The sequence below is a fragment of the Cheilinus undulatus genome, linkage group 10 (genome assembly GCF_018320785.1).
Source record: "Cheilinus undulatus linkage group 10, ASM1832078v1, whole genome shotgun sequence".
In the NCBI taxonomy this organism is placed as follows: Eukaryota; Metazoa; Chordata; class Actinopteri; order Labriformes; family Labridae; genus Cheilinus; species Cheilinus undulatus.
The window spans coordinates 11,333,513-11,354,228 of record NC_054874.1 but is presented as its reverse complement, the minus strand read 5'-3'; the positions used below and the strand labels follow the sequence as shown (position 1 = coordinate 11,354,228).

The window sequence follows — 20,716 nt, the reverse complement described above, 5'->3', positions numbered from 1 at the left end:
TTGGATTGAGGTCTGGGCCATTCTAGAACATTCAGCTTGTTGTCTTAATCCATCCTGTGTAGCTTTTGCTGTATGCTTCGGGTCATTGTCTTGCTTTAAAATAAATCTTTTACCTCCTATCTTTACAATCCTTTCAGGGCTGGCTGCTAAGAAGCATCCCTACAGCATGATGCTGCCACCACCATGCTTCACAGTGGGGATGGTGTCTTTGTGTCTGCCAAACATAGCGTCTTGTCTGATGGCTTAAAGGCACCATTTTAGTCTCACCAGACAAAAGAATTCTCTCCCACTTGGCCATGGAGTCTCCTACATGCCTTTAGGTGAACTCTAGTTCGACTTAATATGGATTTTCTTCAACATTGGCTTTCTCTTTTCCACTCTCCTATAAAGCTTTGACTGGTGAAGAACCTGGTCAACAGTTTGATGCAGTCTCTCCTGTCTCAGCTGGTGAAGCTTGTAACTCCTTCAGATTAGTCATAGGTGTCTTGGTGGTCTCTCTCACTAGTCTCCTCCTTGCATGGTCTCTCAGTTTGTAAGGAGGGCCTGTTCAGGCAGATATACTTTAAATCTATTATGATTTCTTGATGATAGATTTAACTGAACTCTGTTGGATGTTCAGTGCCTTGGAAATATGTTTTCATATTCATTCCCTGACTTATACTTTTCAATGACCCTTTCTCTGAGTTGCTTAAAGTGTTCTTTTTCCTTCATGGTGCAACGGTAGCAATGAATACTGATTAACCAGCGACTGGACCTTACAGACACAGGTGTCTTTATATTCCAATCCTGAGACACATTCACTGCACTCAATGCACTCAGTTAAATACCAGTTAGTTCCTAATTTTTTTCCCTTTGTTAACTAGCAGTATGCTTGTGTGTTACCTATAAAAATGATGAGTTTTGTGTACCTTTTTGTAACTTCTCTGTGAATTCCATTATTCCCTTTTTCCTTAAAGAAGTAAGCTCTATCTATTTTTGCTGAAGGCTGTGTGTATGTCTTGACTAACAGTGATTGTGACATTTCGAGCAAGCGTTTGTATGAAGCAGAGTTGGAAACACAGTTGATGTGTTTTGATTCGGGGACACGCCTGTGGCTGACAGGTGCACATTGTGATGTCTAACAGATTCTGGCAGCTTTGAATAAATCAAAACTTAGCTTTGGCTGAAACAGTTACAGTGGTTTTACAATTCCTGACTCCCTCCTACTGTTTGTACCAGTCCAAGTCGAGTCTGAAGTCAACAAAGTCATATTCAAGTCAAATCTAAAGCTGATTCAGTGCCTCAAGCACAACCTGAGTGCTCATTGCCAGCTCACTGCCCAAGCCCTGAAAGACACTGCATGTAATTTTATTTTAGAAAAAGACCTTTTTTTGTGGCAAATGTTTAAAACATCTACCTCCCCCCAAAAAAACCTTGAAGCAAGGGATTTCTGGCTGAACTCAAAGGACTCCCAGTAACTGATGAATCAGAAAGACTACTAAAAACTGAAGCACCACTTTAAAGCTTCTGCTGCATTACAATGACACACTATGCAGAGCTGCTCCAAAAATGTTCTGTCACTTTTCCCTAAGCATGTAATTTTTAATACTCAGAGGTGGTTCAGACTAAAATAACTTCCATTTCCCACATCCATTAGATGAGACTAAACAGCACCTCCAGGTGATGACACAAATACATTTCCTGTCATTTTATCAGGTCTTGTATGGAGGCTGTTTGTATGCAGTCTGATTAGCTGCAGAAAGCACGTCATGATTTAGTGCAGGAAAAACAAGGAGGTTGTGTTTCATATATAGGACGATGCAATATGATATATTTTCTCAGGAGAGACCAGTTATTAAGGTTTGCACAGGCCTGCCATATTGCAGCATAAATATGACACAACCACTTTTAGAGAACACTCTTATTCTAAAAGTTAGCATATGATTTCAGCTGTTCTCAGTCAAAAGACACATGCTAAACAGGCCAAAAATATCTCATTTAATATGTGAGTGTGTGATGTGCATAGTAGCAGATGGCCCAGAGCGATACACAACAATAGAGGAAGGAGGTGTAGTTTAAACCCCCTGCATGCGTCTGTGAAACCGTGGAACAAATGTGCATGAGTAATGACTTGTCACTAGTAAAGAAGAGATAATTTTTTTGTTTCAGCAGGCAGCGAAGAGAGACATACTCACAGGATTTGGAAATGTGGCAAAGACAATTCAGTCATGTTGCAAGGGGAGGAAAGTAACTTCTTACATTTACTCAGATTACGGTAATTGAGTTTTTTTTTTTTCTTTTTTTTTTGAGTGAGAGCATTTTTAAATCAGCACTTTTACTTCTCCTTAAGTACATTTTTACCAAATTAAATGAAGCCTAGTGTTAGTTGCAGGATGCGATAGTTGCACACTGAGCCTGATGGCCAGCTGATCCTAATTACTGCCTCCCAGCTCCCACAGCCAATCACAGCTCTTTCAACGCATCGGTGTATCTAGAAGGTACATGCTTCTCACAAATCCCTGTTGCACCACACTGCTTCACCTCCTCCACCCCAGCCTCCTCCTTTATAGCACACAGCTTGTTGCACCCTCACATTCAGATTTGTGGTAATAATAATAATAATAATAATAATAATAATAACTTTATGTGTATAGCACTTTTAAAAACATGGGTTTACAAAGCGCTTTGACATGTGCAGAGGCAAGTAGAAAAACAAAGCAACAAACCCAAACAGAAGACAGAACGTGGCATGCAGACAACATCAGCAGAATCCAAACATTTAAAGAAACTAACCAAAAATAAGGACAAGATAGTAATTCATCAACATCCAAATACATCAAAACCTAGATGTCGTATGATGCCATGCGAACTAAGACATCATAGATATCAATCAGAGTGCAGACATGAAACCATACTACACAACTAAGACATCATGAACATCATCAGGATGCAGGCAAGACACAAACAACAGTACCATAAAACGATAGGTACGATAGGTACAATGGATTAATTGCTTTTGAACTAATTTTATAGCATTCAGTACTCATTGTCAAAAATGTATTTATCCATATGGGGATTTCTAGCCATACACTCCCTGTAAAGTCAAAGCATGCTGCTTGACTAACCCAGGGAGCCTCTTTGGAGCAGAGCCTTCACTGCTCAGTAGAAATAAAATAGTTAAATGTATGACAAGAGTGTTCCTGATTGAATCTGCTTTTACTGGAGTGCTACTCTTGTACTTTTGCCACCTCTGTTGACTACACACTAGCTCACTGAAAGAGAATGCTTCCACATTATACCCCAAACAGCTGTTGTACACAGTAAAACCTGGAATGTTGATTTCTTAAGGTTAAACATTTCAGAGCTGATTTTAACTCCAAAAGTGTAGTTTTAACTCCATTGTGAGTGAAATTATCCTCAGTGTTGGAGTTATTTAGGTCAACTCTGTAGAGCCAACTGATCTAAGCTCCATCTATGCAGTTTCAAATCTAGGGAAATGTGTGAGCAGATTTTCCCATCATGCCCTTGGGCAGAGTGTTTGAATGTGTTTTGGATGGTTGCCTGTTGTACACTGATCCCTGCTGGTGTTTGTTTAATCTTGTTTCTGGTGGATTGTTGTTGTTGATGTTAATCACATTTGCACTATGAGTGAAGTTAACCACAGAGTTGGAACTCCCACATGTGACTTTAGATGTTCCTATGGGAGGCATAGTACTTATTATTCATCAGCATGCATTGCCTTGTTATGAGGCTGACGCTCTGCTGTGCTCTTGCCAGAGGTGCCCCCCCCCCCATAATACAGAGTTTCTGCTAGGGATGAATATTGAAATCTGGTATTGACATGGTACCAGACCTGAAACTAGACTAAAAGGTTTTTAAATTTTTGTTGACTAAAACTATACAAGGGTAGAAATGATTAAAATGTGACTAAAGCTAAAAAGCATTTGATCTAAACTGAGACTAAAAATGAAAATAGTTGTCAAAATGTATAGTTATAGGCCAGTACTTTTACTTTAGCACAATAACCGTGTTCTTTTCCACCTCTTCTTGTTGCAAGATCAGAAACTTGCACTGTGGAGATGTAGGACCTCATTTGTTGAATGTTTTCAGTCATTTTGGAGACACTGGTGTCAGACGTGCTGATTTATACACATAAAAAGGCAGAGCAGACATCAGAATTGCTACCATTACAACGTTCAAAAGGCCATTTCAGCTGGACAGATGGCACCATGTAGAAATTACTGTGGCGGTGTTTATCGGCCATTCCACTGTCCTGCCAATACACTGCCTCAGTATATCTCTTGTAAATGTGAATTTTAAACAAGCGATAGTCATGGAACCTGATGTGCAGTGTGATTTTCAATGCTCTTTGGTAAATGCAACATCAGGAATGGTCTGAAACTGTATGTCTGAGCGAAGGCAACAAAAGGTTAATTTGGTTTGAAGACATTAAAGCTGTATGACTTTGTGTGCACAGATTTAGTATTATGGGAATGCTGGCAATAACACATTTCATGTCTGTTTCACTGCAATATTTGAAGAAGATGTTGCCTCAATTTGAGACATAACAGTAGTTGAATAGCAGTTTGGAGCAACATGCAGGTTTTTTATGCTGGCAATAGAGACAATAGGGAAGTGAAAGAGAATTATTTAATTCTTTTTCTCAGTCTTCTTCTGGCAAGAATCATAAAATCCTTCTCTGGTGTTATTCCTGTATTACTTACAGTTGAAAAGGGTGGTCTGTGGTATTCTCCCAGGTGGGCTACATTTCCAGATACTAAATTATTGCTGACGTTTTGGCAGCAAATAAAGTTGTAGGAAAATCCTCTCTGTCTACCAGATTCTCCTTTGTCCCTTACACAGTTTTAAGACTAATGCAACATTTATTGTCAATACAGCTGGATGGTATCGGTCTTTTGGGACGAGGGATTTGCCGTGATCGTAGAACCATGCTGCAGCCATATGGCATGGGCTGTCCCCATAAACACTGATAACTAATAATGTCCCAGGATGCCTGCCTCTCACTCGTGAGTACATTCTGACACATACAAACAGGTGCGTGCCGATGGATATCCATGCCAAACAACCCCATCCACAGCGTTCTGCATGTTCACACATTGAGCAAACATATGCAGGCACATTTCATTTGGTAAAACTGTAATTAGCTGCCTGCTCCTGACTGAAAGGAGAGCGTAAACAGCAGGAGGGAAGAAGCGGGGAGGGTCATGGTGAAAGAGAATGATAAATGATGGATCGGGAGAGAGACCCCGAGGTTAGCAGTGTGAGGGAGTTACAGCTGGCTAGCTCATTCTGTGGAGCTACAGATCTCATAATAAACATCACATGGGTAGTTTGGGCTGGCGGGTGCAGATTAAGCCAGAGCTGTTAGCTCTTTAAAGACTGCTCAATGTTGCAGGCAGCCAAGAACCTATTTATAGGCTGGCTGGAAGTGTATCAAAGCAGGTAGGAAGGGAAGATGCTGGACAGGCACAGTATTCAAGCTGATTTATGTGCCTCAATCAGTGTAATAACAATAAACTGTCAACTAACACGCCACTTTTATTTGTAATTTATGGCACTGCTCTCCTAATAAACCTTTCTTTATTTCTCCCCTGTCCCTCCCTCCTACTCCTCTGCCTCTCTCCTGTCTCTCCACGCAGAGCTGCCCAGCAGTCCAGGTGGTCAGTTCACATTTCGCCCGCTGCCCCCACCTCCCCCGCCACCCCATGCCTGCACTTGCGCCCGCCCCGCGCCCTACACTCAAGTCAGCCTGCAGAGGAAGACCATGCCGACGCGATGCCAGGCCAGCCAGGGCGGCCAGGGGGCAGACACCAGCTCGAGCACAGACCAGGCACAGCTTCACAACAGCTGGGTGCTCAACAGCAACATTCCTCTAGAGACCAGGTGAGAAAATGCAGCAAAATCCTTCTAAAATAGGGGGTGTCAAACTTGAGGCCCGGGGGCCAAATATGGCCTGTGGTACAGTTATGCTGGGCCCACCAGCCATATCATATTTTTTATTATAACTGGCCCACCAGTATGAGGTCTGCAGATTTCCTCCAGTGTGAAAATGCAAACATAACCTTCATGACTGAAAATCACAAACATTTCAAAAATTAAAGAAAATTATACATATTATTAGGACTTTTTTCCTTATTTTTTAACCTTAAAGATTCACAATTTTAAATTTTATCTCATATTATGGAACTTTAAATGCATGATTTTGACTTTGACCTTTTAGAGTCACACTGTAATCCCATTTTTCTTTTTTTTTCTTTGTAAACTTAAGATTTTGAGTTTTATCTTGTGTATTGACCTTTTCAGTTCATGACTTTAAATTTAATCCAGTATTTTGACTTTTTAAACCTTATGTATTAATTTTATTCTGAAAATTTTTTTGATGTTTAGATCATTTTTTGACCTTTTAACTTAAGATTTTGAATTTAATTGCATATTTTCACCTTTAAACCCATGAGTTTGAAATCTTATCTCGTATTTTGACCCTTCTGACTCATGATTTTGAATTTTGTCTCATTTTGGACCTTTTAAATTAATCAGCTTGACTTCTAATTCCATGTTTTGGACCTTTTAAACCCATGATTTTGTCTTTTATCTCATATTTTGGACCTTTAAAACCCATGATTTTGTCTTTTATCTCATATTTTGGACCTTTAAAACCCATGATTTTGTCTTTTATCTCATATTTTGGACCTTTTAAACTTGTAGTTTTGACTTTAGTCCATTGTTTGACCTTTTAAACTTAAGAATTCAAATTTTATCACATTTTTTCACCATTTAAAGTCATGATTTCGAGATTTTATCTAGTGTCTGTACCTTTTCGACTCCTTTGACTTCCTAATCCCATATTTTCACTTGTAGATACACAGTGTATAATTTAAATTCATCTTTTGACCTTTCAGACCCCCTAATTTTAAATTTGATCTCTATCTTTGGCTGTTAAAACTCATGATTTGGACTTCCTATCTCACCCATTTGCCTTTTATAAACATTATTTTGACCTTTAATTTGTGTTTTGACCTTTTGAACTAATAAGATTGGATTTTTATCTCAGAATGTGAGCCTCTAAACTTAACAATTTGCCTTTTTTAATCTCAAATTCATTTATCATAAGTGCTGAGGTTTTATTCCCCCATAATTCATCACTGGTGAAAATGAGGTTGACAGTTTATGGTTAAATGTTGACCCTGTTAGGCTCTCAGATTCAACCTAAATTCAGAATTTGGCCCCTGCTGTGAGTTGGACAGCCCTGGTCTAAAAGGACCACTAGGCTGCTTTTGTGCATTGTATATCTTGCTTTGGGCTGCACAGCAGTGCAGGGGTTAGGGTGTTGCCTCACATTAAAAAAGTGCCTGGTTTGAATCGGGGTCTGGGTCTTTCTGTGTGGAGTTTGCATGATCTGCCTGAGCATGTGTGTGTTCTCTTCAGCTACTCCAGCTTCTACCACCAAAAACATGCTTGTTAAGTTATTGGGTGACTCTAAATTGCCCGTAGGTGTGAGTGTGAGAGTGCCTGTTTGTTTGTCTCTACATGTCAGCCTCCTCTTCCTGTCCAGTGACAGCTGGGATAGGCTGCAGCCTCTCAACAGGATAAGCAGTGAAGAGGATGATGGATATATTTATTTTTTAATATAAATAAATGAAAAATGAAATGGGATGATTTACAGAATTTGAAACAAATGCTGGGCTTCTTTCCAGACTGCTTCCAGTCTGTAGAAGCAGTTATGTCATTTTTGCAACGAAACCCTTCAGATGAAAAATATCTTCAAGGCAAATTGCCCTACTTCAGTATAGTGTCACTTGATTAAAGACATTTCTTTAATCTCACAAATGAGGATCATTGGATTAAAGACAATTCTTTCATCAGGAGTGTGAGTTGGCAGACTTTCAGAATTTCTTAGAAAAATGGGAGTGGAATGATTAAGAATGAATGTTGGACTAAAGGCTTTGGACATGTTTTTGCACGTGAAAAAAAGGAGTAAATGGAACACCAGGCAAGCCTCTGGGGTATTGTTACAGGACTTTGCACACCATCAAAGTCAAAACGAATGTTGCAGGTTTTTCAAGTCCTTTTCATTCTCTTACCCCCCACTGATGACAGATTTACCAGGGGAGCAGTATGGGAGGCTGTAATACCTATAATAGCAGTGAAATTCAGTTTCAAGTGGAAATACTCATTCCTGGAACACATTGTTATTCCAAGTCCAAGCGTAATGCCTGACAAAAATATTTCCAAACACATGAAGCTGCTGGAATTCCACCCTATCAAACAGAATAAAGCATTCTGCTTTCCTCAGAAATAATAATCGATCAGAGAATTATTTAGGAGATACTCATTTGTGAGACTGCGAGAAGGCGCTGGAAGGTGCAAAAGAATACGTTTGCATGCTTAATGAGGGCCGCTGAATCCTGGTATTATGAGCGTGGATGAGATTGGCAGGCTGCCACTGCAGAAGAAGATGCTTTAATAAGTTATGCATTAGGCCATAATTAGATCTTACCTCATTTAAAAGAAGGAAGAATAAAATTAGATTCACTGACAATTTGAATTAATCACTGGCCAGACATGAGAATTAATGTAAGGGACTTGTCAGAAGTGCATTGTAATTACATTACTCAGCTGCTTTCAATGAAAAGCCAACATAAACAAAAGTCACCCTTTATTTTTCTGTGTGTCTCAAATCATTTGAAGAATATTTGCTGAACATAAAGAACTCGCTCCCAAAGAGAGATGTGATTATAAAACCCAATTTCTGCAGTGGCTCGGTATATTGGATGAGGCCTTTTTTTTTTGTTGCAATACATTTTTTGCATTGGGAGTTTATAGTCAAATAAGTTTCATTTGATAGGGCGCTATTAGTTCTGAACCATAAAATGTAATTATATTCATAGTCAATAGAATAGTATCCTTTCCTAACATAATTCAGATATTATTGGCTCTTTTTTATCTCGCTTTTGGTGGGTTGAGGACTGAAAAATGACTTCACTGCTTAACAGATTTCGGTTGGATTTAATATCCCAACACTCTCCGGTCTCTTTTCTCTCACTTTCTCTGAGACACTCCTGATCTAATGATTTCATATTTTAGCTCTTACACTGATGCCACTGCTATCAGTTCAATCTAAGGCATGAGATTAAAGATTTATCAAATATTTACAAACTTGACAAGCAGGCTGGCGCCAATAGAATTCTAATTAAGGCTGTGACCTTAAAAAATATGGCAAAAGAAGGAATCTGTTGTCAGGTACACTTACACTTCCCTGCCTGCGTATTTGATGAATCTGTACTGAAATATATTGACGTAACGTCAGCAAAGATTAAGATTGTTTGAGGTGTGCATAGATTTCCTTTTCAGCTGCATATCCGTTATGTTTCTGGAGAGGCCGACCTGTGTAAGTGGCAGGATACAGATATGGATATTCAATATATCTGACCGGAGCTCACACTGGGTGTGTTAAGAGGCATAACAAATGTAGGGACTGTAATAAATTGACTGGTGCTCTTCCTGTTATCGCTGAGAACTGAGATGACTTTGAGCATACACTGTGCATGTGCAGCTACAAATCAACACCAGCACCTGTGCACCGAGCACAAAGGCCTCCTCCCACACATGCGCTCGCTCACACATGCTCAGGTAAAAGCAGCCTTTGGGCGCCAGTTTCCGACCTCCTGGAGAGCGGGAACTCTCATTTTCTTCTCGTCTCGAGGGAAATCTGCCCTCTGATATGAATTCAGAGCTTCCTGGGCGTCGCCCCTGGATATTGTCTGTGAAGATCAAAGGCGGCGAAGAACAGTGAAGCCTTTTTAAAGGCACCTCACAAGCAGACAAGAGTTCCAACGCGTTGACAAATGCAATTTCTTCAGATGGATTCTGATCCCTTCTGCACTAATCCACCTTCAGCTGAGCAATAAAAGCACCACAGCAGACTCGACCTGAGCACTCGCCCCCAAAATGTGAAAACACTCAGCCTGTTTGACATCTCTTTGTGTATGCTTGTCTTGTGAGGGCATCTGTAAGCATAGTTATGCTTCTCCATGTGTCCCAAGTTTATTTCTGGCCTCACAGAGTTGAACTACTATTGACCCTTAGGTGTGTGCTTGTTCCATGTGCATCCTCCTGTGTCCCCCGTCTGACTCACAGCCTTCAGCAGATGCTGGATGGGTTGATGCGGAGAAGAGGGGGAGGCAAACAGTGAAAGATGGATGTCATCTGTCTCCCATGTTAAACACAGCCACAGGGCCACATCATAGAGAGACAGAGAGAGAAACACGCAGAAACAAACAGGGGAAGAATTCCAGTGAAAACTGAAGCACAAGGAGAGAAAACTTAGCAGCTAAGAAAGCAATCTGACCCTAAACTGAGACAAAATTTGACTTCCAGTAATAAGAAGAATATGAATAAGAATAATAGTAATAAGAATAAGAATAAAAATAACAATAATGATGATAAAATAATTGAAATGTTCCATTATGTGAAGAATTTTTAGTGCATGATTTAATTTCTTCTCAATTTTTATTCCATTTTAATCCTCTAATGATTTTGCTTGTAACCCTTTCACTCAGTACTTCGAAATTCAAAGTTAGACCTTAGGACATTATTGGTGGACATCCCATGACTTGTTTTTACTTTTGTCACTTACATATACAGTACATTTTCATTATTATGGTAAAAATGAAGGTAAATACAATGACCATATATGGAAGTTTCCAAAGATTAAATGCATTTAAGAATATTATTTATGGAAAAATCAATGCTTAAAAAGTCAAATTAGTATTTACCTAGAAATGGGAAAACATAGAAATAAAACATATTTACTCTTAAAAGATTAAATTTATTCTTTTAGAGGATTTCTTTAGTGTTTGTGATTAATCACACTCTTTTTACAGAGTTTTAAAATTTCATTAGTTCGCATTTTGAACTGCTTTTGGTGTCTTTTACTATCTTCCATGCCTTGAATTAGGCGTAATTGACTTCCTGTTGGGATCAACGACTTTAACGTCAATTTAACCACAGAAAAAGGAGTTTATTATGGATTGAATATTAAATAAGAGAATGCACTAATTGAAGACCTTGTTTAATCGTGATTAATCTTGACAGCCCTATTGTACTCACATAGGGATTTTGAGGTACATAATAGGACTCAAATATTAATTGGCATACTGCATTTCCATAAAACTGAGATGGGTCAAACCACACAATCATCAGAGACAACTCTTTGTCTCCTGAAGTGGTCCGGGACATCAGAGTTGGTGTGATTGTCTTTGGATTTTGACCTGTTTTCAAAGAAAGACACTAATGGCTGCAGAATACTAATTAAGTAATGGTGGTACCACCAATTTTGTCGTATAATTCCACTGAGTGATTTTTTTCTCAATAAAAATAAAATCGGATTTATGCCACTTCTGAATTTATGATCCATAAATCGTTGACACTTTTTTCTCCTCTTGAGGCCCTCTGTTTTACTATTCTAATGACGCTATCAACGCTTTATGGCGTCTTTTCTAGTGAGCCTGGAATTTAGGTGACTTTCCGGGAAATTTAAAGATACCAGTAACTCTGACATTGAATGCCTTTTTTCAATTTTTTAATCAATTTTCCTTTCTGCTGCTAGCTTTAGCATTAGCCACCATAATGTTTCCCACAATGCATTGAGACAAACTGCACATGTTCAACACTAAAACCAGATAAGAACAGCCTGAGGAGTTTATAATGGAGAGAAAAAGACACAGAGTGGCCGTGATGTGTCCCTACTCTCTCTCTCCAGACAGAAACTGCTTTGAAAAATGACTCAACAGAGGCCAAGTGAAAAAAAAAGAATGCAAGCACCTTTTTTTGTAAAAATGTGAATTATCTGAAGACTTTTTCGTCACTTTTTGGTCCCCAAGAGATGGGAGAACAAGTTTGTGCAAAAAGCCATATTCATTATTGTTTAATGTCTGTCACACCTGAAAATCTTTGAGTTTTAATTTCTTTTCCTTTTTTTTTTTTTTCTGGCTTTATAGTCCCAAAACTTTTAAAAATGTGACAGTACTGCAGCACACATATTCTTAAAGCCCAGGTTGTCCCAGAATTGAATTGAATTGATCTTTAGAGCTTGACTGTGCACCACATTGTTGATATTTTTGAGAGAAAAAGTCCAGGCAAGACCCTCAGCTTAGGTCTCAGAGGGTTAAGTCTAATAAAAATGTTATACTGGTATAAAACTGACTAACATCCCTGATATTTCACTGTATATGCCATTCATTTTTCCTTACAATTTCATTAGAAAACCTAAAAAAGGTCACAAATGTTAAATTTCCAAATGAATTTAAACAGACATGAGGCTTATAGTGAAAATAAAAACTGACTTTAACCACATTAGGATAATACTACTGTTCTGATATTATAAAAATGACCAAAAATCACTCCTATTTTAATAATAACATGTTGAAATTGTCTATAATTTAGCTAAACGGATCACTTTTTTTTTTTTTTACAAACCTGTTGCAAAATATAATTACACTAGAGCACAATTATTTTACATTATAATGGATCATCATGTAATTTAGACACATGTCACTCACCTTTATAATGGATGTGTTTTATTAATACATCATGGTTATTGATGATGTTAGGGCCATTTGTTTGGGACCAATAGAGACGTTAAACTGCATTTTGTAAGTTCTGGAGGAAACAGGAAGTTCCAGACGCTCTAGGCCTCTGCTCATTGATCAGTTGCTGTGATAGCTCTTTCTGTGACATTGACTGATCTCCACTGATGAGCTGAGTAAAATCATTCTGCTTTTATTAGAGCGGGAGACCACTGAGGAAGTCAGCTGAGGCAACAATATATGGTACCTTGACCCGTAAAGGGTTAAGTCTGTTTTTCTTCATGTAAAGCACATTAAGTTTCCACTTTGTTTGGAAAGTCCTATAGAAAGGCACTTACCTTGTCTAACCTTGAAGTAATTCCATCTGTTTCCTATGCAAATGCTCCAAGAATTTTCATGCAATTTGCATGACAAAAGTGACTGTCTGCTTCCCCTCCCTCATGCATCATGATACCAAAAGTTACTTAGAGAAAAATCTTGAAACTCTCTGCCTGCCTGCACAATTTAGCTGTTCCTTCAAGGCAAAATCCATCTTCAAGGCTGAATATGAGACTAGATGACTTGAAAAGATGGATGTGTTTTTGCCGTGAATGAGGGCAAATGGACGAGGACCAGGGCGGGAGCAGTCTGGTGTCCAAAGACGGTGTCAGTCTGCTGTCTGGCCCTCTTTAATGGCCTGTCCTCTGAGGGCTCTTCAGAGACTGCGGTCCTACCAGCAGCCTGTGACCTCACAACCTCCGTGCACGGACAGAATAACACTCTGGAAAGGCGCACGTCTGTCTTGACACGTTGGACTCACAGCAGATATTAACCCTCAGAGAGCGCGGGGTAACCTGGGGCGATCATTGCTGCCGGAGAACTCCAGGAGCTTCAGGATATTTTTTGTTATGGAAAATGCATACACACTGCAGAGAGGAAAACAGTGATTCATCCCTGTTATTTTTTCTACCTCTGATGTTTTCTCCTGCATTACCAGTCTTTGTTTTCCTGCACCAGTAGCCTTTGTTCATTTTCTGATGGAAGTCAATACGGCCGGAACTGCTGCAACTGTGTCTAATTGCCTTCCCAGATCCACTTTTCCAAATTGCGTAATTTCCAATCCCCCACATCTCTGCTTCCTCATCTGACACCTTCCAACCCTCAGCCTCCATTATCCAAACACAATATAGATGAAATGCTACCTCCATTAATTGCCCCTCAGCTAAGCCTCCTATCATCAGCCGCCATCTAACATTCCTTTTTTCATAATGAAAATGAACCTCATCTTGGTTTAACTAATACAGCCGTATAACTTAAGTAGTCGCTTTGATGAGTCAAAAAAGGAATAGGTATGTCATTGATCTTTGGCTGCCAGGGTTTTGTCATTCTCTTTCATATCACTGCTGCTCTGCATTACCGTCCCTGCTCATAATGTTGCACCACAGAGGCACTTTGTCATATTTGGCTGCCTCTCTGCTGAAGGCCTCAGACTGAAACAGAGTTCAGCGTCCCAGATTCTGCAGTATTTGCAGAATGCCGTGGCAGTGTTGCTTTCTTTTGTTTCACTTGCTGTAATGCACTTATTGTGAATAATGTCGGCGTTCTACATTTGTCACATAAACTGCTCATGAATTTGGCAATTTATGGTGAAACGTTATATAAACTGCAGGAGGAATCACAGCTCTTAGGGGCTTTCTTGGACTACTTTTCTGTTTGATTTTAGCTTTTAGATGAATCATTGATGATGCATTACTTGCAAGTTTTAAAGACCACTTAAATTAAAAGCTCACAAATGCAGACAAACATGTGGGATATTAAAGGTTTAACTGAATTACTTAGTTCTAGACAGTCCTGAGAGCTTTTTGGACTGTTGAGGCTTAGAAGAACTGTATCTTTATGAACTGGCAGAGTAGAGCTGCATGTGATATCTGAATCTGTAGCCAGACTGTGTGCTTCATCTAAAAAATAAAAGGAGAGGGGTCTGCTCTAAAATCCCCCCACTTGGGGGCTCTTTAAATGAGATTCAGTCAGGCATACTTCAGAGTGAGACTAAATTCCACCGAGTGCAGATTTGCATAAATAGAATCAATAAGGTAGAGGATACCTAAGAAAAGATGATGTGTGCAGGCTAAGTTAATTGGCAAAGAATTGAAACAATGTCCTAGATATTCCTGGACTGTAATTTTATTTCTACTTTAGAAAGACACAAAAACAGCCGTCCCAGAGTGGCAGGTAGTTTGTGGAACACATTATGGATTGGCTCTCCAAGAATAGCAATTAGTCGTTCTTTTATTAAACCCAAACGTCCAATCATACCTCATGAATTTCTCCATCTCCCAAAATGGTGAGCACGTACTTAAGACGGACGCTTAGATTTTAAAAAGTTTAGAGTTTAGCATCTTATGCTTCCCCAAAACCCAAAGGATAAAAAGTGTCAGGAATTGATTGATCCAGTGATTCCAAGAGCCGGGCTTGGGATCTCTAGGAGCAGCTTGAAGCTATAAAGGAAGGGGGCTTGATATAAACAATGCACACTGTTTTGGATTGCTTGCAAAACATGGTGAATATTGTGAGAGGGCTTTGAGCTAACAATGACTCTACACCAGACATCACAACTAAACAAAGACAAAGAATTAACTGATGATCCTAGGTTGACAATTTCAAATCCAGTCAGAGAAATAAAATGTAGAAGTTTTAGGTGGAAATTTCTGTATTAATATAAGTGACCATTCCTGTGTTTCTATTCTCATTATCTCAAACATTTACAAAACTTTTCAAAGCCAGAGAAATCCTATAATATGATTGTGGTGGGACAGTCTTTTGACAGTTGTGAAATCAAATGCCCCACTAGGCATTTCCAGGGAGTAGAGACCAGCGCTGCACAGCACCACCGCCTACTTCTCAATAGTCATTGTTTTGAATTGAGGACACTATTCAATAAAAGTGGTACTTCATAAGTTGTATTTACTAAACAGAACACCAACATTCTAGTTTCATTCATAAATTTCTCCTGGTGAGAGAAAAGCCTTTCAAAGTGCACTTCCATGTTTGCACCTGGGATTCCAGAATTCATACGCTTGAGTTATTTAGCAGATATGGCCAGTAAACATGGTCACCCATTAAACTGAATCACACGCCATACGCTGCCTATAAAAATTACTCACCCCGTTACATGATTTATCCTTTTATTGATTTTACCAATCAGTCATTGTTGAAGTTTATTTGGCTTTTTTGACCAAAAAGATACAAAAAAAAAAAAAAAAAACCCTTAAAAGCTGGCAGCTGAAAGGAGGATCAGGCGAGGAGGGCAGAACTTTTTTCCAAGCGGGGGCCAACCAAACCTTTGGGGCTGGTGCTAACTCCCCACATGACATCATGAGGGAAAAATATGAGAACGATTGAGGTCTTGACTTTGAATCACTCCAGAACATTCACCATTTCTGTATAGCTTTGGTTGTGTACTTGGGTCTTTGTCTTGTTGTAAAATAGATCTCTCAAGCTGTAGTTCTCTTGCAGATCGAATAAGACTTCTCTCCAAGATTTTCCTATATTTTGCTGCATTCATTTTACCCTCTGTCTTTACAGTCCTTATCCGTGCCAGCTGCCAAGAAGCATCCCCATAGCATGATGCTGCCACCACTGTGCGTCACAGTGTGGATGGTGTGCTTGTGGTGATGTGCAGTGTTTTTGATGTCCGCAAAACAGCGTCTTGTCTGTTGGCCAGAAAGCACCAGTTTGGTCTCATCTGAACAAAGAACTTTCTCCCACTTGACCATGGAGTCTCACACATGCCTGTTGGTGAACTCTAGTCGAGATTTAATCTGAATTTTCTTCAATGGTGGCTTTTTCTTTGCTGCTCTCCCATAAAGCTTTGACTGGTGAAGAATCAGGGAAACAGCTGTTGTATGCAGTCATACGAGCTTGTAACACCCTCAGAGCAGTCATAGGTGCCTTGTTGGCCTCTGTCCTAGTCTCCTTCTTGCATGCTCACTTAATTTTCACTTATTAATAACCTTTTCTCTGAGTTAATTGCAGTGTTCTTTTTGTCTTCATGGCTAATGGTAGCTAGGAATACTGATTAACCAGTGACCGGACCTTCCAGACACAGGTGTTTTTATACTACAGTCAGTTGAGACACATTCACTGCATTCAGGTGATCTCCATTTTACTAATTGTAAGACTACAAGCACCACTTGGCTAACCTTGCAAAGCAGATGGATACGCCTGTTTCCATGTTTCTCACTGGCGAATCCATCTTGCAAAGCTCCCGTCTGAATCGTTTGGGCCCGGTTAGAAAGTGACAGGACCAATCAAGAAGGAGGGGCAGTACTTTCAGGTGTGGCGGAGTCGTGACGTAAACAAGAAGCAACAAGAGGCCAGTGCAAGTATGGCGGAAGACATGGATGGTTTTATCAGAACTTGACAACATTTCTTCATTAAGAGAAGAACAAAGAACAGCAGTGAGTTGTTTTCTTTTCAAAAACGACAAAAGTCATGTACTGACATGTCTATAGTCACCATGGTTTATGTTATGCAGTTCTCTATGGAGTTTACTCCTTTGGTAGGGGTGCAGCTTGGCAGCGGCTACGTCATGTGTTTTGTTGCTCTGATTGGCCCGTAAAGATGTGACAGACAAAACATTCATCCAATCACCGTCCGAGTTTTTTTTTTCAAAGGCTCTGCCCTTTCCCAAATGCAGTCTACGAGTGGTTTTCCAGATTGATGTGTGAAACAAATCTATCTGGCGTGCCAGGTTAGCAATTTGCTGCACTTCTGTTGAGTTCAGTCAGTCACTTTAAAGGGGGTCAATATTTATGCAGTCACTTATTTTACCTTATATATTTTTGTTTCTTGACATTACTTTGTAGAAATCAGTTTTCACTTTGACATTTAAGATTTTTTTTTTAATTAGCCAAATTATAATGCTAATGGTTGATTTATAAAATCTATAAAAAAGCAACACATCCAAGGGAGTGAATACTTTTTATAGGCACTGTATGTTGAGGGATACGTTGTCCTTGGCTTTACCTGTTTAAAGGTGGGTATTGAAGGGATCCACACACCTTGCTCTTGTCACAACCTTCCTGTGTGAGATGTTTCTCTGCAGTTGCTTCAATCAAGACAAAATACAGATAAAAGCTGCACACTGAACATGAACTTAGAGTTGTTGTCTCACAGCTGCATCCAGAAGATCTGCAGCTCTAACTATTCCCTGAAATTAGTACAGGACTGGAAGCGTAATCTTTAACTGTGGATTTTCATCATTTTTCATCATTCTGTTTATTTTTAGGGAGTTCTTCAGAGAGTCAGGTTTATGAAACTCTGTTTATGACAGTTAACTCTAACAAATCTGCAAGTTTCCTGATGTAGTGTCACTTTTAATTGCTTCCAATGTGAACACTGCAGTGTGTTGTCACACTGAAGTTTCTGTCCTGCACTTTTTTTTAGACAATGTTTGAGATAAATTATAGCTGGCAGAAAGAGTCTGGATTAAACAGTGTGTTAATCTGCTTTAATGTCAGCTGAAATCATTAGCACGTCTCTCCAAACAGCTCATTACCCACAGAAGTAACCGAGTCAAACTCCCAAGGCCAATGAGCGCATTAATAATTAGTTTGTGGAGTTACAGGTTGTGTTTTTTAAGAAGGCCCACTGATGTCTAGGACATCCACTGTGTAGTATTTCAGAGCTAAGGGCAACACCAGCAGCTGGGTAATTTTCTTTACTGGATTTGGGGAAGTTTACAAGACCAGAAACAAACAAACAAAAAGAAGTGGCAAATAAAACCTTATTTTTCTTATTTCCATGGCTCAGGGTCAGTCAGCTCTAAACCAGGAGGATTCAATCTCCAGCTCCTGCAGTAATGTGTTAACGTATCCTTGGGCAAAACGCTGAACCTCAAATTGCTCCCACTGCTGTGTCCCACCACTGCAAAGTGCCTCACTGGTTTGTGAATACGCATAAATGAGATAAGCTGTTACTGATGGATACTCCAACATAAATGTATGAAAGTGGTGTGAATGAATAAGGATGACCATCAGAGTGAAAGAGCTTAGAGTAATCAACACTGTCAAAGGAAAAACAGATTACTACAAAGTAATCAAGTAAAATCAGCAACTGCTTAAATATTCATCCTCTTTAAAGTGACTAACCGAATTCAACAGAGGTGCAGCTGATTGGTGCTAGTAGTGTCACAATTAGTGCAATAGGGATCACCTGAGTGCAGTGTCTGTAGTACAAAGACAACTGTGTCTGGAAGGTCCAGTCACTAGTTAATTAGTATTCATGACTACCATTACACCATGAAGAAAAAAGAACACTCCAAGGAAAAAGTTTTGAAAAGTCTAAGTCAGGGGATGGATACAAAAATGTCCAAGGCCCTGAACATCCAACAGAGTTCAGTTAAATCCATCATCAAGAAACCAAAGGATTATAGCACATGTGTAAATCTGCCTAGATCAGGCCGTCCTCACAAACTGAGTGACAGTGCAAGAAGGAGACTGGTGAGAGAGAACCAAGACACTTACAACTACTCTGAAGGAGTTACAAGCTTCAGCAGCTGAGATGGGAGAGAGTCTGCATACAAAAACTGTCGCCAGGGTTCTTCACCAGTCAAAGCTTTATGGGAGAGTGGGAAAGAGAAAGCCACTGTTGAAGACAACTCTGGTTAAATCTGGACTAGAGTTCGCCAAAAAGCATGTGGGTGACTCCATGGTCAAGTGGGAGAAAGTTATTTGGACAGATGAGACCAAAATGGTGCTTTCTGCTCATCAGATGAGACTCAATGTTTGGTGGTCTTCACCTCAACCACACCATCCCCACTGTGAAGCACAGTGGTGGCAGCATCATGCTGTGGGGATGCCTCTCAGCAGCCGGCCCTGGAAGTCCTTATTCAGTCTGCAAGATAACTATGATGTAGTGGAAGATTTATTTTCCAGAAAGACAATGACCCAAAGCATACAGTGAAAGCTACACAGAAATGGTTTAAACACACCAAGGTGAATGTTCTGGAGTGGCAAAGACTCCTTGCAGTGATTGCAGCCAGTGCATCTACTAAAAACTGAGTCAAAGAGGTTGAATATTTATGCAACCTCTTATTTTACCTTACACATTTTTATTCATTTTGCATCAATTTGTTTCACTTTGAAATTAATGAGGTTTTCCTTCTTTAAAAAAAAGCTGAAATATATTGACCATGACTGGTTTATAAAATCCATAAAATAAAACACCCAAAGGGGTGAATAATTTTTATAGCACTGCGAATCTTCTACATTATAGGCTAAATTTATTCCATCCTAAAGACTAAGAGGTTTAGGATCAGCTGCTAAGGGTAAGGCTTAATTGAACAGTCATATGTGATTTTAAATGGAATTTCTTCCTTGTGCTTCTCCCATAGACACTTCCTGTTCAAGCAGGGCTCTGGTTCATCAGCTCTACTGTCAGGGGCCGGACAGGGTTACCCCCTGACATCTGGGACTGTGTACTCCCCTCCTCCTCGGCCTCTTCCTCGCAGCAGCGTGACCAGACCACTGTTTACCTTCAACAAGCCTCACCGCTGCTGCAACTGGAAGTGTACAGCCCTGTCGGCGTCGCTGCTCACTCTCGCCCTGGCCCTGTTGCTGACATACGTCACCGGTGAGTTAAAGCGCGCTTGAGCTGTCCAAACCACAAGTTTTGCATGTGTAGCTCCTCTAAAATATTTGCTTATTCTGTGCTGATTTTATCTAAAGAAACAGCGGCTTCAAAAGAGAATGCTACAGAGGCCAGGAAATTGGGGGGCTTATCAAGAGTTGCATAATTAATTAAAAAAAAAAAAAAATCAATAAGATACAGAGACAAACCCAGACAGTGGGTTTTGTGTGCACAAAATTTTGCTGGCATCAAAGAGTAAAAAGAGAAGGAACAAAAAAGAGGAAAGAAGAAAGAAGATCAATAGAGATCAAAGCAGGACTGCTGAAAATTTTACACTCTTACTTTGAAGGAGTCGGCTTTAAAAACAGCAGGTTGTGTATTTTAAATGTAACCCTCTGTAGGGTATTCTACAGTTTAAAGTAGTCTTCCACTACAACACTGAGCCTACTCACATCATTCACTGCTTTCTGTCCCTCCAACACAAACACACTGTGTTACCAATAATCCTCTTTCCAGCT

The 20,716-nt window shown here is 39.7% G+C and overlaps 1 protein-coding gene across 1 annotated transcript in view; it reads left to right on the top strand.

Annotated features, from left to right (window-relative positions):
• tenm1 (teneurin transmembrane protein 1) overlaps positions 1-20,716 on the top strand; it is a 351,544-nt gene that overhangs the window by 103,568 nt on the left and 227,260 nt on the right. The window contains exons 4-5 of the mRNA XM_041797861.1: positions 5,640-5,883; positions 19,963-20,201. Coding sequence (XP_041653795.1) covers positions 5,640-5,883; positions 19,963-20,201 — 483 coding nt within the window. The remainder of the gene's footprint in view (positions 1-5,639; positions 5,884-19,962; positions 20,202-20,716) is intronic.